General features: G+C 40.4%; 3 protein-coding genes and 1 pseudogene across 4 annotated transcripts in view; 3 read left to right on the top strand and 1 right to left on the bottom strand.

Annotated features, from left to right (window-relative positions):
- The window catches only part of LOC309327030 (vomeronasal type-2 receptor 26-like), a gene marked incomplete at both ends in the record, with an annotated part of 336857 nt that overhangs the window by 257967 nt on the left and 57868 nt on the right, over nucleotides 1-21022 (top strand). The window lies entirely within an intron of this gene.
- LOC309327537 (olfactory receptor 6B1-like) lies at nucleotides 1228-20726 on the top strand (the record flags this gene model as incomplete). Its single annotated transcript, XM_081836835.1, has 2 exons — nucleotides 1228-1477; nucleotides 19964-20726. 2 exons carry the CDS (start codon nucleotides 1228-1230, stop codon nucleotides 20656-20658), a joined length of 945 nt encoding a protein of 314 aa, XP_081692961.1. The 3' UTR covers nucleotides 20659-20726.
- On the top strand, nucleotides 7946-8913 carry LOC309327478 (olfactory receptor 6F1-like; annotated as a pseudogene). The gene has a single exon. The product of its transcript is annotated as an olfactory receptor 6F1-like (transcript).
- LOC309328464 (olfactory receptor 8I2-like) lies at nucleotides 11971-14379 on the bottom strand (the record flags this gene model as incomplete). Its single annotated transcript, XM_081838462.1, has 2 exons — nucleotides 11971-12918; nucleotides 14362-14379. 2 exons carry the CDS (start codon nucleotides 14377-14379, stop codon nucleotides 11971-11973), a joined length of 966 nt encoding a protein of 321 aa, XP_081694588.1.

The raw sequence follows: 21022 nt of genomic DNA, 5'->3' as shown, positions 1-21022 counted from the left end.
AGAGTCACATCCAGCACCATCTTATGTATATCTAATCTGAAATAAGTCTATGTTTAATGTAGGATGACCAATTATGTATTGCCAAAAAAGAGGCTTCCCATTCACAAAAAAGAGGATGAAATATTTCATATGGTACTCTATATGTATAGACATACATTTAGAAAGAACTACAAGAATTTAAATAGAAACGCAATACATCTCAATATAGAGAGGAAGAAATCAGGTGATTTCTGTGCTGGATTAGACTGTTGACCAGGTGCTACTAACTTTTGTTGGGTATCTTCAAGGTTCCCGATCTCCCTTTTTCTGGTTCCTTATCTTTAATCTAGACTGGACAATTCTCAAGCAGAGGACAATGTCCTCTGACAGCCCTTCAAAATCTATTCACAGTAGACAGTGCTGGCCCAGTCATGAGGCACGTGAGGCTACGGCTTCAGATGGCAGAAGCCCCCCCAGCTGGCATGCCTGTAGGTGGTCCATCTGCTCCACCTCCTTTTCTAGTGGCAGAGAAGTACCGCCACCATTGGCACCACTTTGGGGCAATATCTCACTGAAAATTGGCATCAATGGCAGTGCCGCTTCTATGTCAGCAGAGGATGGGGCAGGACACACAACAGCAGCAAAGCAGGTGGGGGCAAGAGAAGGTGGGTGGGGGCAGGGCCAGTAGGGCAAAGTGGAACTTCCCATTTTTCCCCAAGCAACAAGATGCACTGCCCTGGGCTGTAGAGTGGGCCACCTGGCTATGGTAGCTTGATGAGTAAGCTTTGCTTCTTATAAGGTGTATTTGGATTACAGCTGAAGTTAGATGAACTCAGTTCCCACTGATATCAGTGGGGCTTTATTTAGTCTTGACTTTCATGTTGATTTGAATGGGATTTAGACTGGATTCAACCCTGTGAAATATGGGTTCCTGAATAAATAAATCATAAAGCTCTCTACGCAACAACAGATATGTATAGAAAGTTGAATTAATTTTAATCTATTTTAGTATTTTAACCTTTGTGTGTTTTAAAGTAGAGTTCTTGATTGTATGGTTTTCTCATTTTGCTAATCACTTTCAGGTCCTTTACAATCAATTGGTGAAATTTTTTTAGGAAATAAAGATATTAAATTAAATTTGCAGAGTGGAAGGGCACTCACTGTCATTTGCTTTTGAACAAGTCATGTGTATTAATCTCCTTTCTGTGTCTTTCTGCCTTTCATCTATGATACCAGCAAGCATTTGAGATGCAACTGGCTAACTGGACACAAGTGAATGAATTCATCCTGGTTGGTTTTCCTGGAGATCTGAGGCTGCAGCTCTTGTTATTCACCACTTTTCTGGTTGCCTACACACTGACAATAATGGAGAATGTGGTGATCATTGCCTTAATCTGGATGAACATCAATCTTCATAAGCCTATGTATCTCTTTCTGAGTAATCTTTCTTTCCTGGAGATCTGGTATGTCTCCGTCACAGTCCCCAAAATGCTTGCTGGCTTTGTGGCAGAAAAGAGGGAAATATCTTTCATAGGTTGCATGGCCCAGCTGTACTTCTTCCTGGCTTTGGCATGCACTGAGTGTGTCCTTCTAACTGTCATGGCTTATGATCACTATGTTGCCATCTGCAACCCATTGCGCTATCCAGCTATTATGAGTCAAAACTTATGCATTCGTCTAGCAGCTGGTTCCTGGTTGAGTGGCATTTTCATTGCCATGGGGAAGATCATCTTCATCTCACGCCTGAGCTATTGTGGACCCAACGTTATCAACCACTTCTTCTGTGATGTTTCCCCACTTCTCAACTTGGCCTGCACTGATATGTCATTGGCTGAGCTCATTGATTTCCTTCTTGCCTTATTCATTCTCATTGGCCCACTCTCTGTAACAATCACCTCTTACATCTGCATCATCTCCACAATTCTTCACATACCTTCAGCCAAAGGGAAGCACAAAGCCTTTTCCACCTGTGCTTCACACCTTCTGGTAGTAACAATTTTCTATTCTACCACAATTTTCATCTATGCCCGGCCAAGAGCCCTCACCTCCTTTTATGCCAACAAGCTGGTGTCTGTTGTCTACACCGTCCTCACACCACTTCTCAATCCAGTCATCTACTGCCTGAGGAATCAGGAATTCAAAGATGCCTTCAGAAAATCAGTGCATGGACTTTCATCAATGAGAATGGGCTAATATCTACATCTGAAGTGCATCTGAAGGGCATATGTTTACTTGCACCATGCTTCAAATGAGGACTTCAGACAGGGTTGTATTTATTAAAATATAAAAAGGAAGACATGCCCCAAACCAAACAACAGTGTGGGCAAGGAAAACATGTGCTGGTAGGCAGAAAGTCATGTGCCTTTGGCACTTAACATCTGTGCTCAGAAAACTGCACTGGTTGACAATCTGCTACTGGATCAACTTCAGGCTGTTACTATAAGTACATAAACTGCATTGAGTTTTTCTGCAATGGAGCAGTGTATATTTATAATGAAATAAATAGGAAGAATGTCCTTAATACTTTGGGACTAGTTTACCTGCTAGATTGCTTTACCCCATAGATGTACACTTTACCACTTCAAGCTGCAGAACTGGCAATATTTAAAGTGTCACATATAGTCATTCAGCACTTGTAAGGAATTTATCTTTAGGTATGGCAGCAACCAAACAATGAAACTCCCTATCTACTGACATCAGGCAGCCCCTTCCACTGTATTATTTTCCATGGTGGCTAAAAACATTTTTTATTTGGCAAACCTATTCAGACATGTAGAATCTATCAGGTATTTTAATCTGCCTTTAGCTTATGGTTCATTTAAAATATCTTTAAAATATATTTAATACTTGAATACCTTCCCCTAGTGGTTGTCCAGTGCCTTTGAAAACATTAGCCAGAGCACATGGGGTGACCTTTGTTTACAGCTGCATAATTTAAAGGACTAATGGCATACTTTTCTTTTTTTGTTTTAGAATAAACACTGAAAATTTGTGGACCTGTAGGCTATCAAATGGTGAGGCCAATTTGGATCTCCTTTGCCTACTAATCTGTTCATTCTTCCACATCTTAAAAAGTGCATGGAACAATTTTCCACCTCTATGTTAGGTAAACAAGAATTGTGATCTAGGCTAGAAAGAGAGAGAATATGTAAATAATTGATTGTTATTAAACATATCCCAAAGGTTATCTAATACTCTGAGATATAGATTAGGTCTCCTGTGTGTGTGAAGTGACTCTTGAAATAGCAGCACCAAACAATGTAAAGCTGTTTCTCAGGCTGTACAGTTTCCCATCCTATGTTTTTTGCGGGATAACATGGTGCAGGAAATTTTAGGCACAAGGATAGATGAGATAAGAAGGGCAAAGATGTAAGTGGTTAAGTTATGAATTGCCTCTTGAAAACTCATTCCTTTTAATGAAAGGATTCAGTATCATTGTTTCATTTGGCAATAATCTACATTAGTTCGCTGTTTTCATAGGATTTCATTCTAACAATTAGCCTCAATAGTATTGATGCCTCCTGGATAACAGGCAGCTTGTGTGAGCCCTGTGGATTACCCTTCATTCAGGTGAATACATATGTTATTGATGAATTTACCATGTATTCTTATATTATCTTTTTACAATGTCTGCGTGTCTGTCTATCTAATAAATCCTTAGAACTAAACAGATGTAGATTGGTAGATATAGGTGTCTGTGTTTCTATATGTGTGTGCATGCATTAATATGCACACATTAATACAAAGAGTATATATATATATATATATATATATATATATATATATATGGTATATATCAATATGATCAGATATTTGGAGCACCTTTTCTACACTGAAAAGATGGGTTTTGTTTTGCTGACAAATATAAATGTGGAGAGATTGATAGAAATTAGAAAACTACAGGTTGCATCCTATGCTAGTCCTACTCAGAGTAGATTTATTGATGCTGATGTACATGACTAACTTAGGTTCATCCATTTCAGTGACTCTGCTGTGTGCATAACTTACTTAGACACAACCCACAGATCAGTGTGGACAGAGTGGGTATGGATACATTTAACTTTCTGTAATACATAATGAACATAGAGTAGTCACTGCCACTGAATATGGGTATGGGAACTTCTACATTAAATGGCTTTAAAATGAGGTGGTTTAGTACTAGTGATAGTCAACAGCTATAATATGTGTCATACGCAATAATTCATTAATGTGTACTTCTGAATAATGAATGCTAAAGACAAACAATGAGAGTGTGAATTGGTACCTTCGTGATCTGCTGATTGGATCCCCAGTAGTACCGTTAAAATACTTTTATATTCAAAATATAAAGGTTATGCTAGCAAGGTTATGCTTAAAATTCTACAAGGCAGGCTTAAGCAGTATGTGGACCGAGAACTCCCAGAAGTGCAAGCTGGATTTCGAAGGGGCAGAGCAACCAGAGACCAAATTGCAAACATGCGCTGGATTATGGAAAAAGCTAGAGAGTTCCAGAAAGACATCTACTTCTGTTTCATTGACTATGCAAAAGCCTTTGACTGTGTCAACCACAGCAAACTATGGCAAGTTCTTAAAGAAATGGGAGTGCCTGATCACCTCATCTGTCTCCTGAGAAATCTCTATGTGGGACAAGAAGCTACAGTTAGAACTAGATATGGAAAAACTGATTGGTTCAAAACTGGGAAAGGAGTACGGCAACGCTGTATATTGTCTCCTTGCTTATTTAACTTATATGCAGAATTCATCATGCGAAAGGCTAGGCTGGATGAATCCCAAACTGGAATTAAGATTGCCGGAAGAAATATCAAGAACCTCAGATATACAGATGACACAACCTTGATGGCAGAAAGTGAGGAGGAATTAAAGAACCTTTTAATGAGGGTGAAAGAGGAAAGTGCAAAATATGGTCTGAAGCTCAACATAAAAAAAACAAAGATCATGGCCACTGGTCCCATCACCTCCTGGCAAATAGAAGGGGAAGAAATGGAGGCAGTGAGATATTTTACTTTCTTGGGCTCCATGATCACTGCAGATGGTGACAGCAGTCACGAAATTAAAAGACGCTTGCTCCTTGGAAGAAAGGCGATGGCAAACCAAGACAGTATCTTAAAAAGCAGAGACATCACCTTGCTAACAAAGGTCCGTATAGTTAAAGCCATGGTTTTCCCAGTAGTGATGTATGGAAGTGAGAGCTGGACCATAAAGAAGGCTGATCGCCAAAGAATTGATGCCTTTGAATTATGGTGCTGGAGGAGACTCTTGAGAGTCCCATGGACTGCAAGGAGATCAAACCTATCCATTCTTCAGGAAATCAGCCCTGAGTGCTCACTGGAAGGACAGATCCTGAAGCTGAGACTCCAGTACTTTGGCCACCTCATGAGAAGAGAAGATTCCCTGGAAAAGACCCTGATGTTGGGAAAGATGGAGGGCACAAGGAGAAGGGGACGACAGAGGATGAGATGGTTGGACAGTGTTCTCGAACGTACAAACATGAGTCTGACCAAACTGTGGGAGGCAGTGGAAGACAGGAGTGCCTGGCGTGCTCTGGTCCATGGGGTCACAAAGAGTCGGACACGACTAAACGACTAAACAACAACAAATATTCAAAATGTTGTCTCTGATTGTCTTTCTCCATGCAGACATGTTCCAACAAATGATTTTGAAGTTCATAATTAAAAAACAAAACAAAAACATTTAGGTTTGTATTTAACTATGACAGCTATCCTAACTCCACTTACCTGGGCGCAAGCCCAACCGAATCCAATAGGACTTGCTTCTGAGAAGGTATTTCTCAGTATTATTAATGACAGTATTATTAGGATGGCACTGTAAGCAATATTCACAGTAGGCTAAATGAAATCAATGGAGTGAAGTTAGTCATGTTTACTGGTGTCAATGCATCTATTTTGAATATGACTTATCAGTGAGGTACAACCTTTGGTGATACTAGGACTTTATTTTCAGCCAGAACTCACCAGAACTCAGTCCCAGCATCACTCAAGAGGGCACCATTGCCATTCTAAAAGAATGAGAGAGGTGTTCATGGTGAGTTCCAGAACCACTTTTTCCAGAAAAAAAGACCACTGGGTGATACTGCCTAAGGAGGTGGTTGTATAAAACAGAGATGTCCAACTTCCTATGAGGAAAAAAAAACTGGCAATGATCTACCCATTTTGGGGGGGAGGGAGGAGTTCAGAGTTGTCAAGCTTTTCTTAGGGCGGCAGGTCAAAGTTGTCGAGCTTTTTTAGAGGAAGCTTCCCAAACTTCTTGAGCTTTTTTTAACATTAAGCATTAAGGGTGCAAAATCGCTCACCAACAACTCAACCCCTAACAAATGAATGCAATGCTACAGCAGACAAGAAAGGAACACCCACTAAATGCAACGTGGGGAAAGGACAAGGGTGGAGGGGGTGGAGACATGATTCTAAACAACACTAGCAATAAAGATCCCACGAGTGGGGGTTCAATGGAGTTATTCCCAAATTAGCGTTTATAGGATTGAATCATATGTCAATTTCCCTGGATGTAAACCCCTTTGAATTCAGTGACACTTCTGAGCAAACTTGCATATAATTGAGTTGTTAGAACTATTTCCCTGAAATGATTATTACAACCTTCTTTAGCTCTTCATGATTCCCTGGGGCATTTGGCTCACCATTGCTTCAGACAGAATATTGAGTGGAATAGATAATCTTTTAGTATTATCAAGGAATGGACAATTGCATTCTTACTTAGTAATCATAGAATGCTGCCTCGTAAGTTTTCTGGGATAGCCAACAATTTGGGCTAATGGGAATTGTAGTTCCACAACCTCAGAAGGTATCCCTTATATTCAATGAAGAAGGAATAAAACAGGAAGAGTGCATAGCTCAGGAGTACAGAACTGTCTCTTCAGGCAGATGCCCCATTATTTTTAATCCCTTTCCATTCTGGGAAGTTAAAATGATCAGGTAGCAGATGATAGGACACATCTGAAGGCAGCCCTATTTCTAACCCAGAAATAGTGCTTCAGGTTAAGAACTTTGCTTCAGGATGAGAACAGAAATCGGGCTCCGGCGGCGCGGCAGCAGCAGGAGGCCCCATTAGCTAAAGTGGTGCTTCAGGTTAAGAACAGTTTCAGGTTAAGTACGGACCTCCAGAACGAATTAAATACTTAACATGAGGTACCACTGTATTTTTAATCTTTTGTTGGAAGCCACCCAGAGTGGCTGGGGAAACCCAGCCAGATGGGCGGGGCATAATTTGTTGTTGTTGTTGTTGTTGTTGTTGTTGTTGTTATCTCTGCCTGAGGCTCTGGAAGCCATTACCAGTCATAATAGGCACTGTAGCTTCTTCTGATATGTGCTCATGAATCCTCTTTTAAATAATCCCATTCTTTTTAAAGAAAGAAGACAACATCTGTGTAACTGTTTTCGTGTGAAATTATGTAGGTGAAAATAACATTTGTTGAATATGTCGCTGAACAGATCTTTCTTTACTTGGGATGCAGCTTTCAAAAAATGCACAGATCATTAATTCTTTGATGGGTAATTCCCACATGACGTGGGAAAAGATTTGAATAAACAGAGTAGACCCATTGCAATTAATGGTGTTAAGTTAGTCATATCCATACAGCCTGTCAAGACTGGGGAAATACCTGCACATGTACTCTTGCAGGAATTTGCCATGATCTAGAGTTGGCAGTAATGTTCATCATGGATGCCCCTATGTTACATTAGTTTTTCCCATCAACTACATGAAGTATGAAGTGTAGATGGATGTACATTCCTCAACATTTAGGGATCTAGATAGAGAAGTCTGGAAGGACACATTTGGTTCTCCATCCCTGTTCATCACATTCATCACATTTCTGACATTCCTAATAACAAATGTAAATAAAGTTTCTTAAATATGGCACATTAATCTTTCCCCTTTTTGTTCCCTTTGTCACTCCTTCTCCACAACCTTGCTAACCAGAGAGAATGTCGACATGGAATCTTCCAACAGGAGTGTGGTAAAGGCGTTTGTCATCTTGGGGTTCTCAGCTTCTCCACAGCTTTCCATGCTGTTCTTCACCCTAGCCTTGGCCACCTATGTTCTCACTATTACCGCCAACATCGTCATCATCTCAGTCATTAAGGCAAACCCCAAACTGCAGCGACCCATGTACTACTTCCTTGGCAACTTCTCTTTCATGGAGATCTGGTATACCACCTCCACTGTGCCGAAGATGCTGGAAAGTTTCCTGGCTGGTGGCAGTACAATCACTGTGGCGGGTTGCATTGCCCAGCTCTACCTTTTCTTTGCCTTGGGCTCCACTGAATGCTTCCTCCTGGCTACTATGGCTTATGACCGCTACTTGGCCATCTGCCGTCCTCTTCATTATCCGACTCTTATGACTCTGCAACTACATGGCTGGTGACAGCAGCCTGGGTGGGTGGATTTCTAGCTCCTTTGCTCCCTATTGTCCTCATCTCCCAGCTCTCATTCTGTGAGCCTAAGGAGATTCACCATTTCTTTTGTGATGCTGGGCCCCTGTTGAGGCGGTCATGTGGCAATGCCTTTGTCAGCTCTACCCTAGTCACAGTTCTGGCCTCCTTTGTCATCCTCAGCACCTGCTTGCTCACTATGGTATCCTATACCTTTATAATCTCAACCATACTTAGGATCCCCTCAGCCAGTGGGAGACAAAAGGCCTTTTCCACCTGTGGTTCACACCTTACTGTGGTGGTGATTTACTATGCCACAGTTATCTTCATATATACAAGACCCATTTCCCCTTCTCCTTCTAAGCTAGACACAGTGGCATCAGTTTTTTATGCAGTAGTCACCCCACTGCTCAATCCAATGATTTATAGCTTAAGGAATAAGGAGGTAAAAGATGCTTTGAAGAAGTTGATGAGTAGGAACCGGGTCTTTGTTAAAAATATTGGAGCTATGATCATGGTTTGCTGGTAGAAAAGACAATATGTGGGCAAAATGCTCATTAGCTCTGTTGTGCCAAACAGCGGTGGAGCAAGCCGATTGGGCGCCTGGGGTGGCGCACATACCCTTTGCCCAGGGGCAGGCCCAGCCACCCGTGGGGATGGGGTGAGCTGGGGCAAGATGCTCCATGGGGCCTCTGAGGAGTCTACCTGCCTCCTCCCACTTAGCCACCCTATAGCTGAGGGGGAGGCGGTTGGCAGACCGTTTGGGGCAGCACGTTTGTCACCCCCCTCAGTGGTGACATCCGGGGCAAACTACCCCCCCTTCCTCCACCCCGGTGCCAAAATCTCTCTTTTTCCTCCCTCCTTTATTCTCTTATTCTCCCTTATTCCCCCCTCCTTCCCTAAAAGGCTTAAAATCATTCACATTCTCCAACCACAGGAAGTGTAGTTCGGTGTTAAGAATTACCACACAATTTTTATCATCCAACTATTTGCAGTTGGATGAATCTGTTAAGATTTGGTTTCTTGCAATTTCTCCTTTTTCCAGTCATAGTCCAATTCACCCAATTTCTGCCCCCATTTGTCTTTCATTTTTTAAATTCTCATGAACATTCTTACACGTTTTTGCACTTTTCTCTGCATATGCAAATTTTTGTACAAAGTTTTGCCTAGCTTTTTTGCAAGCAGTTTTCATTTCACAGAATGCAATTTTGTTCGCTATTTTCACTTCTGCACACTTCCTTTGCCTGCATTTTTTGAATTTTTGTACGTGTTCTCAGCTGCATCACAAACGTTGTGAAGTGCAACTTTCAAAGAACATCTATCTCTTGGTTTATGTATTGATTTAGGAAGTGCAAATTTGGTAATGGAAATTAATTTCTCTCCCACATTAGTTCAGAAATCCCAGGATCCCTTATGGAAAGATTTGACAGAGTTATATATACCCTATATATGCCTATAATGTAACTAAACCTTTCTTCATACACACCTTTTTATTGTCACCCATACAGTGCTGCCTCAGGTTAAGTACTTAATATGTTCCGGAGGTCTGTACTTAACCTGAAACTGTTCTTAACCTGAAGCACCACTTTAGCTAATGGGGCCTCCTGCTGCTGCTGTGCCGCCAGAGCAGGATTTCTGTTCTCATCCTGAAGCAAAGTGCTTAACCTGAAGCACTATTTCTGAGTTAGCAGAGTCTGTAACCTGAAGCGTATGTAACCTGAGGTACCACTGTATTTAAATATGTGCCTAATTGCTGTGTGTAATGCAATTTATTTTAATCATTAACATTTTTTGCGTGTAGTAAGTAAAGTTCTTTGCTTATGTATAATTCTTATTTTAAAAGGAAGTATGTATTTATTTAAAGGTGTTACATATATTGGTGGAGTTTACTTTCCCCACACTGTGTTAAATAAAGTTTTTACAAAGTGTTTGTTGTAGAACAAATTTGAATCAAGAATAATTATCTACTTCCTAGGATTTCTTGCAAGCTTAGAATGTTTTCAGCCCCAGGTTCATTGAGCATTAGTGAAATTCATAGTTAGAGATACATGGGTCTTCTGAAAGACACTTACATAGGGTTACAGAGCATTCAGATCCTAATGCATTTATACAAAATCATAGAATCATAGAATCATAGAGTTGGAAGAGACCACAAGGGCCATCGAGTCCAACCCCCTGCCAAGCAGGAAACACCATCAGAGCACTGACATATGGTTGTCAAGCCTCTGCTTAAAGACCTCCAAAGAAGGAGACTCCACCACACTCCTTGGCAGCAAATTCCACTGTCGAACAGCTCTTACTGTCACATTGTTATACTTTCAGCACTTTGAGTTTTTAAGACTAACCACATAGCTCAATTATTTCATGGGATTCAAATATGAGCTGATGTCAATTTAAGTCCATTGTAAGTTATCCAAATTCCTGAGACTTTTATCCTGTACCAGGATGCATTCTGAATGCTTCTTTGCAATCTAATTCCAGTTGAAAGCTGTTCTGAAGATAAGAACATAAGAGGAGCCGTGCTACATTAGAACAAAGGTCTATCTACTGGAGTATCTTGTTCCTACAGTAGTTGACCCATAGGGAACCTGCAAAGTTGTTTGTTTGTTTTTAATGCTTGATATCCACTGTGTATAAACTATAATAACTAGTGGCAATTCAAATGACTTTTTATCTGTCTATTTAGCTACATAAAAATGGGTTCTATTTGCTGGGGATCATGAGCAAGAAGGTACTGCCACACTCATGCCATGTTGCTCTCCAGATGTTGCGGTCTACAACTTCCCCCCAAACTTTTGATGCAACATGGTGCAAAAATATGATATAACATTGGCTCTCCCTGCCATAGGCATTTGGTTAGCCACTGTGAGAACAGATGATTGGGCTTGATGACCTTTGGTCTGATCCCATTTGGCTGTTATATCCTTTAGAAAGTGTGTTAACATATAAGTGCCAATGTATTTTTAATTTTTACATAGCTCTGGATTAAAATTAATTTTCAAACATTCCATCCACATTCTGACAGAATCCGGATAAAAGTATTGTACAGAACAAGTTGGTTCCAGATTTAACCATGCTTAGAGCAGAAACATTGAAATCAATGTGACTTAGGTTGATGATAACTTATGTCATATTGATTTCAATGCAACTATCATATCAATTAATCAAGTATTCATGAAGTACATATTTGCCATAATTTGGAATTTAGATATGTGTTTTGATTAGGCATATATACAATGATAATAACAGTTACAACATATGGTTGAGATTAAATGAATAATTTATACCAGGGATAGCCAAGTGGTGTCCTCCACATATTGTTAGACTCCAAAGAACAATAGTCTTAGTTACTGTTAACGTAGCAGGGAAGATGTGAGTTGTAGTCTAGCAGCATCTGGAAGAAATTGTGTTGCCTACTCTGGTTCAGAGAGACAAAATTCAAAGAAAATCAAATCCTATGATGTGTTTTATTATTTCAATATCCATCACATTTTATTTCTCATTATTTATACAGTCAATTAAAAGAAGAACTTGTTTCTGTGTTTGTATTTTTACATATCTAGTCCTACTTAGATTATTTGGTTTTCTAAGTTCTAAGGGATAACATGCATGTCTGGCCCAGTTTTCCCAAAGCCACCTTAACCTCCTTGTTCCTTAAACTGTATATGAGGGGATTGATCATTGGTGTAAGGATCGTGTAGAAAGTAGAGAGCACTTTGGTTAAGCCTCTCAGTTTGGGGTCATCTGGGAGGACATAAACAATCATTAAGGACCCGTAGAAAATGGTGACTACAATAAGATGAGAGGAGCAAGTGGAAAATGCCTTTTGCCTCCCAGAAGTGGTGGAAATCCTCAAAATGGCTGAGATTATGCAAATGTAAGATGTTATGGTCAACATAAACAAAGGGAAAGTGAATAAGGAAGATAACATAAGGGCTATCACCATAATTAATGAAGTGTCAGTACAGGCCAACTTACTGAGAGGTATAAAATCACAAAAGAAATGGTCAATTCCATTGAAACCACAGTAAGTTAATTGTGTCATCCATATGACTACCACAGAGACAGAGAAACAACCACTTATCCAGGATGCTGCTGCTAAAGAGATACAGACCTTGCTATTCATATGGAATGAGTATTGCAGTGGTTTGCAAATTGCTAAATACCGATCATATGACATCACAGATAAGAGACATGTCTCTGCAGTCACCAGAAAACCAAATAAATATAATTGTATAAAGCAGCCAGAAAAAGAAATGGTTCTATTCTCTGTTAGGAAACTGACTAGCATTCTGGGCAGAATAGTTGAGGTATAGAAAATCTCCAAACAGGACAAGTTCCCTAGGAAGAAATACATGGGCGTATGAAGATGTCTATCATTCACAACTAACACGACAATGAGAAGGTTCCCCATTAAGGTTAGAATGTAGATGCTCAGAAATATCAAGAAGAACAGAATCTGTAGTTCAGGATGATGTCCAAATCCCAGGAGGATGAATTCTGTGATGGCAGTTTGATTTATTGAGGTGGCTACCTAAGAGGAAAATAGCAGTGGAAATACCATCATGGCAGCTATGGTATTCTTAAGAGGAAAATGTAATAATGACACACACTTGATAAACAAATTAACAATCTGCTTAACATTTATATTGTTCAGAGCTCTTCACACATTTTATTTCAGTGTGAATTGATAAGATAAATGCAGCTAGACAAAATGGTAGCTATCGTTTGGCATGCATGAACCAAGGCACTTTCTGAATGGAGTGATTGGTCCATGAATCACAAATAGGGATAAGTTCAAGGACAAAATCAGTTTTGGGCCTAGTTCACCACCAAATAAGACTGAAGTCTGCTCCATCCCATTTCTGTGCAGGTTTTAAGGATCAGTTCACATATATCCATATGCCAAATTTCCTCTTTTTTGGTCTTCAAAATATGGCAACCCTTCATAAAAATCTACACCTTTTATGTAAGAATTCCAAGGGTGGCAAAACACGAGGTGATCCAAGCTGAGTTGTATTTTTAAAAATGCTTCCAGTTGCTTAATAGCAACTAGGTAGTGTGCAGTTTCCTTTTCACAATGCACATCAAACTTAGCTCATCTTTCCCCATCCATCCCATAAATCTTTGTTTTAAATTTAAATACCAGAATAATGTGAAAATAAATGTTGGGATGGATCGAGGCACATTTGTACATTCCTACTAATCACATATCATTATTCTTATGTGCAGTTTTATGTACGTATTTTATGTACAATTTACATGCTTTGCCATATAGTTTATTCTTAGACTCTTAGGAGTAATTGAACATAAAATACATAAAATGTACATATGATACATAAAAATTCCATGTGAGAGGGTCATCAGTCATCAGTACTCATTGCTCCCCAAGGGACTTGCTGCACTGATTTCAAAGTGTGCAGAGACAGGAGCCCTGTGAGTGACTAACTGCGCTTATGCAAATAAAATTACATTTTTTTAAGAAGACAGTCAACCTTCAGACCAGCTCACGTGCAAATGCATAATAAAGTTCTAATCCGACCTGATCCCTGCATATATCTGGACATATTTTTTTCTGCTGGATGCACTCTGGAGTTAAAATTGCATAGTGTTATCTACGTATGGAACATTGCATTGCAACAGAGCATTGGACTCAATAGCCTAGCCTACCACATACAGTACCCATGGTATAACGATCACTTACACATGGTTACTCATTTATATTTATGTCTCAAATGAAATTGAATTAAAACCATTAAAAATCCAGTGTGTGTGTGTGTGGGGGGGAAATAACTGATTTTGGTAGAAGATTGAGAAGATCTAGTAGGTAATCAGATGCATGTGCTACCAACTGCAGTTCCTCTGCATAACTGCAAACAATGATCTAACAATCTGAAAAGGATTGACCATTGGTGTGAGATATGTATTCCAATGACTATAGCCTGGGATATTGTGTCCTACGTTTCTGTGTACTTACCGCATCCACTGGTACCATAATCCACTATGTCTCTCAGCAACATGACAATGCTCTGAATAAAGAGAACTACATCTAATAACTTCATAAGGGTTTTATTTTCTACAAGGTGGCACTTTGCTCTGAATAAAGAGAACTACATCTAACAACTTCATAAGGGTTTTATTTTCTACAAGGTGGCGCTTTCTGTCAAGAGATTATTATTATTTTGTTCTCTTGGGAATTCCTTATGATATGACCTGGGGAATCAGCGGAACTCTTATTATCTGGCACTTTCCTACCATGATATGAGGGAGCATATGGCCCCATTTAATGAAAGCAAGAGTTAGTGATGACTAGGACCAATGATCAGACACTTGCCCAATAATTTATCCTGTTGCTATTGGAAGTTCAGGGAACTTTTTAATGTGTGACATTTTAATGTATTTTTAATCTTTGTTGGAAGCTGCCCAGAGTGGCAGCTTATTATTATTATTATTATTATTATTATTATTATTATTATTATTATTAACAGATGCCAGAGGAGAGAACTCTAAAAGACAGACATTGTGAGGATAATTGTAGCCTCTTTCTCTTTTGGATGAGACCTTGTCATATATAATTAAATGAGACATTCCCTTCAGAATTTGGGACTGAATTAGTAATTCCCCCTCATCTTTATCCCATAGCTAAAAGTAACGACTAGAAAACCATTCTGTGCATTAGAAGCCAACTCAGGATAAAAGACAAAATTCTAGGGAAACCAGCCACACCAGTGAGAAAACTTTATAATAACTGCCCGGAGTGGTTTGAATGATGGTACATGACCTTTTTAAAAGCTTCTGAGTCAGGTTTGCCTTCTGGTCTGACGTTGTCAATTGCCAGTTTGTCAAGATGAAGCCATTTCACCTGAGTAGTCATCTTTTCAATTGCACAATCAGCTCTTAACAACAACAACCCTACCCCTATGGCCTTTCAGTTAAACTGATGCTCTTTAATAGTCTGTGAACCATCAAGTTTTTCCCCAAAACAACCCACAAAAATTTGAGTCCCAACAACTGGTGGCTGGGGGAGAGAAAGTCGCTTACCCTTTATGGTGGGCAGCGTTGCGGCTGGGCATCAGGTCCCGCAGTGATTCACCTGGGGATGTAGACCTACACCCTCCTCGTAGCTGTCTGGCTGTGTTGTTGGCACTGGGCGGGGCCCTGCCCATGAACAGCCCTGCTGTCCAATCATTGCTGGTGGAAGGCATGGCCGCAGCAAACTTAAACCATGACATGGCCAGGGGACTGTCCTCTCATGCCCTTCACCAAATCATACTAATGAAAAATCCCTCAGTAACAATAGCTTGAGCTGTACAAATCAAGAAGTGTTTCACACAAACACTTGTACTTGGGTAGAGACAGTTTATAGTTGTGTGCATTGTAACACGTCAGCATCTTAGTATTTATTTAGATGGGATTTAGGTAGGTGATCACAATCGATTTCCACACTGTCCTTGAATCTAGTATAGTGGTACCTTTGTTTACGAACAGCGTAGTTTATGAACAACTTGGATTAAGAACGCTGCAAACCCAGAAGTAGGTGCTTTGGTTTGTGAACTTTACCTTGGAATAAGAACATGTTTCACTTCCTGTTGAGTGTGTTCCATTTGTAAATTGAGTCCCCCGCTACAATGGGAAAGCACGCCTTGGTTTAAGAATGCTTTGGTTTAAGAATGGACTTCTGGAACAGATTAAGTTCAAAAACTAAGGTACTACTGTATTATAAAACTAAGTCTTCCAGGAAACTTCCAGACTGTCCTTGACCATATTATATGAATCATACCCCAAGTGCCATATCTATCTCAGATCCTGAGGTAGGGGCAGTGAACTTTTATTATGTTTGGATGTCAGCTGCCAGTTTGAATCAAAATGGAGGCCCAAGACTTCACTTTGGCATGACTTCACCATTTTTGAAGTAATGGTTTGGCCACCTATCTACATAACACTTCCAAACTCAGCATGAGGGGTTCCCAGGTGGGAGTGCCGGCCTTCATCAATGTTTGGATGTCAGGTGCCGTTTTGAATCAAGACTGTGCACAAAATATGACATTTCTGCCTGGTTCCCTGTAGCTTTACTTCTTTCCGCTAGAAAGCCCTTGGTGCTGGAACTCAATGTCTGCGCTGAATGATGGGGTGGAGATGTTCCTACAGGTATACAGGGCTGAGGTCATTTAGGGCTTTAAAGATTAGCACCCACACTTGCAATTGTGCTCAGAAACATACCGGGAACCAGTGTAGATCCTTTAGGATCAGTGTTATATGGCCCTGGCAGCTGCTCCCAGTCACCAGTCTAGCTGCTGCATTCTGGATTAGTTGTAGTTTTTGATTCACATTCAAAGGTAACCCCATATAGAGAGCATTGCAGTAGTCCAAGCAGGAAATATCTAGAGCATGTACCACTCTGGTGAGACAGTGAGCAGACAGGTAAGATCTCAGCTGGTGTACCAGATGGAGCTGGTAGGCAGCTTCCCTGGACACAGTTGACTTGCACCTTCATGGACAGCTGTGAGTCCAAAAGGACTCCCAGGCTTCACACCTGCTCCTTTAGGGGCACAGTCACCCCATTCAGGACCAGGTAATCCCCCAAACCTGCCCTCACCCTGTCCTCCAGAAACAATACTTCTGTCTTGTCGAGATTCAACCTCAAACCATTAGCTGCCATCCATCCTCTAAATGCCTCCAGATACTCACATAAGATATTCACTGCCTTCCCTGGTTCTGATTTAAATGAGTGGTAGAGCTTTAAAAGTGCTTTTAAAGTAAGTCAAGACTCTCAAGTCATAGATCTAAACCCATTAAACTATTTATGAACATTTATGAAAATTAGAACTCTACACAGCCAAATACAGAAGTGTAGCATATTCACTATATTGATAATATTAAATGCTCTGAACAAGGGTTAACCTTTACACCATCATTACTGACTTAAATTAGACTAAACTGGATAAATTAATACCAAGGGAATACTTTAGAGCAAAACCAAGGCAGAAGTTCATTTAAGACTTTGTTGTATCCTTTAACCCCTTTATACACACCTACACCTACACCCACACCCACACACCAGCCAATTGTGTCAGGTTGGAGAGACTGTCTGCTAACTAATTACACATTAGTAGATGCACTCATTGGTGTGTCTTCAGAAAGCCAGGGGACTTTATTTAAAGGAAAGACATCTACAGTATCTAGCCACTGGAAAAAAGAACACGACAAGCAAGCTGACTGTTATAATTGGGCCATAGACAAAATGAAGGCACGTGCATTATTAGATTTATTCACAGAGCAAAAAAACTGAAGCCAGCACCATAGCTACCTATGAAACTATCATGCTTGATTCTGGAACGATTTAAAGCAAATGTGAGTAGAAAATTATCAGACCTTGTGTGTTCAGTGACACACAAATACCAAATGCAATAATGGCCTTATTTATCTAATCAGTCTTGTTGATAAATTGTTTGGTTTTTGTGCTTTTTATTTATTGGGGGAACATTAATGGGACTTATAAATATTCATTTCGATTTAAAGTATAGGAAACAGATTTAACTTATTTGCTTATTTCTTTGATTTTCTCTCCCTTATCCCCATTCAACTGATTTTTTTCCTCATGGAAAATTGTACAAATCAAGTTGCAGTTCTCAGACAGGAGCTCCTGAATTAGAACTTCCATCATCTTTAGCTAGCAAGACTAGGGGTCAGGGATGATAGGAACTGTAGTCCAAAATCAGCTGGAGTCCCAAGGTTGGGAAACACTTCTGTAGAGGGAAGTAAGGGGATTTCTTCAGGAGACTAAATGGCTAAGGAGTAAACCCTACACAAATCTGGAGTGGAGTGCCTAAGATGGTTGGACGGCACCTTGCTGCTTCCTTCTGGCAACTCCTGCAGCCAAGCTGGTGTCAAATGTATTGCTCTGCTTTCCTTTGGACCACATCAGTGAGGCTGAGAGAGGGTCTTGTCATTTGCATAGCCCAGGACTTCCAGACATACCGCCTAGGTTTGCTCTCTGTTGGGGTTAGGGATTCTACCTTCGCTTGGTCAGGCCACTCCATATATACATCATCTATATGACCCCTCACCAACATAGAGCTTTCCCCCTTGCAATATTTCACATCATGCCACCTGTAATTCTGCACAGAAGATTCTCCAAAATTCCATATTCAGAAAGGCATTATTCTTGCAATATAAAACAGGTCAAAACCATTGCACATGTTTTATTTTACTGCCCATTTTACACATTTTAAAATCTGTGATAAATATTTAAACTCCATGCTGAAAGGAAGGTTAAATTGCCCTGACCTTTCCAGGACGTTTTCTGAGAGATATCACGAAACTATAAGACTCGAGAGGCACTTTTTAACCTTCTTATTAGTTTTACCTCAAAGAACAGTGGTACCTCAGGTTAAGAACTTAATTTGTTCTGGAGGTCTGTTCTTAACTTGAAACTGTTCTTAACCTGAGGTACCACTTTAGCTAATGGGGCCTCCCGCTGCCGTCACACTGCCGGAGCACGATTTCTGTTCTCATCCTGAAGCAAAGTTCTTAACCCAAGGTACTATTTCTGGGTTAGCAGAGTCTGTAACCTGAAGCATCTGTAACCTGAGGTACCACTGTATGCCCTTTTCTGAACAGATGCCCATTTTATGCTTTGGCTTATATACTTTAGTATGTCAATAAAGGTGATTGTTATAATGCATGCTGGTATTTCACTGCTGAAGCTTAGGTATTAATTTATTACTGAAATGTTTGTGCTTAACTCTTTCTCTGAGAGCAACCCTACAGCTCCTCTGCCCACAATGTTGATGAGTGAAGGGGGTACTTTGGTGGTGCAGGGGTGCCTCTCCTCTAGTAGAGCAGAAAACTGCTGGTGGAGAACTCGAGCGTGGTAGGGGCCACTGCGATGCCAAAAGCTACAGCCTCTGCTGGTGGTAGCAAGTGGGAAATCCTGGTATTGGACATTTCAGACTTGGGCAATGGTGGCATTAGATCTGCTTTATCCAAAGCTTGGTGGTTACCCTAAGGGACCTGATCCTTGGGCTCCTCAGCTGCATTGACCTGTAGCTGGCACAGAGTAATTGGAGAAAGAACTATTCCATCACCTTTAGGTAAGCTGACAAGGCTTGGGATGCAGTGATGAATCTGTCATTCCACTCTTCCCTGGTCCCACTTAGGATTGCTCTGTTAATGTAATCAGTGAGAATTCAAAATGCTTAGTTGGCTGTAATGTGCCCTATGTGACTACTACTACTAAAATTAACAATTCTTTCTGTTGTATATTTTACTTTACTAAATATCATGATTTGCCATTTTATTCTTTAGGTTTGCATTATTACAGTTATATTTGGAGATGAAGAACCAAACTATCATTTCTGAATTCATCCTCCTGGGGTTTCCTGCTGAGCTGGAGATCCAGAGTTTTCTTTTTGTGGTCTTCTTCATCACTTATATACTAACAGTCACGGAGAACCTCATTATTATCTCGGTAGTAAAAGGTAACCAGAACCTTCACAAGCCCATGTATTTCTTCCTGGGAATCTTGTCTTTCTTAGAAATCTGGTATATCACTGTCACCCTTCCAAAATTGCTGTTAGACTTCTGGTCACAGACCAAAGTAATCTCCTTCGAGAGTTGCATGGCACAACTCTACTTCTTTATCTCCCTTATGTGCACTGAGTGTGTCCTCCTAGCAGTCATGGCATATGATCGCTATGTAGCCATATGCAACCCACTTCGTTATCCAGTTATCATGACCCATAGATTATGTTTCCAACTGGGTGTGTTCTCCTGGGTGTGTGGTTTTTCCATCTCCTTGGTCAAAGTCACCTTCATCTCTAGATTGAGTTTTTGTGGGCCTGGGGTCATTAATCACTTTTTTTGTGACATCTCCCCTGTACTCAGCCTCTCCTGCACTGACATGTCAGTGGCTGAGTTGGTCGATTTCATTTTAGCTTTGGTCATCCTCCTAATCCCATTGTCTGTTACCATTCTGTCCTACCTTTTTATCATCAATTCAATCTTCCGGATCCCCACAACCCAAGGGAAGAAAAAAGCCTTCTCAACTTGTGCTTCACACCTCACTGTGGTCATCATCTTTTTTTCAACAACAGTCTTCATGTACGCTCGACCTAGAAAAATTCATCCCTTTAATCTCAACAAAATAGTGTCCATTTTCTATGCTGTGGTCACACCAGCTCTCAACCCTCTCATCTATTGTCTGAGAAATAAAGAAGTAAAAGAGACATTGAAGAAAAATGTGGGCAGAAAATGCTGGCTCGGCTCAGAATAATGCTGCCCTTCCAAATCAAGATAGGTGGGATTCTCTAAACCAAGAAGAAATAAGTCTGAAGAATTCCATTGTCCAAGGTCAGGCGTCTCTGCCAGTGGGATGGGAAGTAAGTGAAAAGCAACCCACCTCAATAACCTGGCCATTCCTTTTCTCCTTATTATATGACTACCATTATGGTAAGAATGATGTTGGAAGGAGCTAGCTTGGATGGCCAGAAGAAGGCCTCCAGGATTTTACATTTATTTTCTTGGTAATCCCCATTTCTTGTTGTTCAGAGAAAATAAATAGAAAAAAACAAACCATGTCTAGTTGCTTTATAAATTTTATAGAGATCGCCAGAAAGAGCTGATTCAGTAACTCTCTT

Source organism: Podarcis erhardii, assembly GCF_964252035.2.
Source record: "Podarcis erhardii genome assembly, chromosome: 13".
NCBI lineage: Eukaryota > Metazoa > Chordata > Lepidosauria > Squamata > Lacertidae > Podarcis > Podarcis erhardii.
Note: the sequence above shows the minus strand (reverse complement) of the source record. Positions and strands in the feature narration are given on the sequence as shown.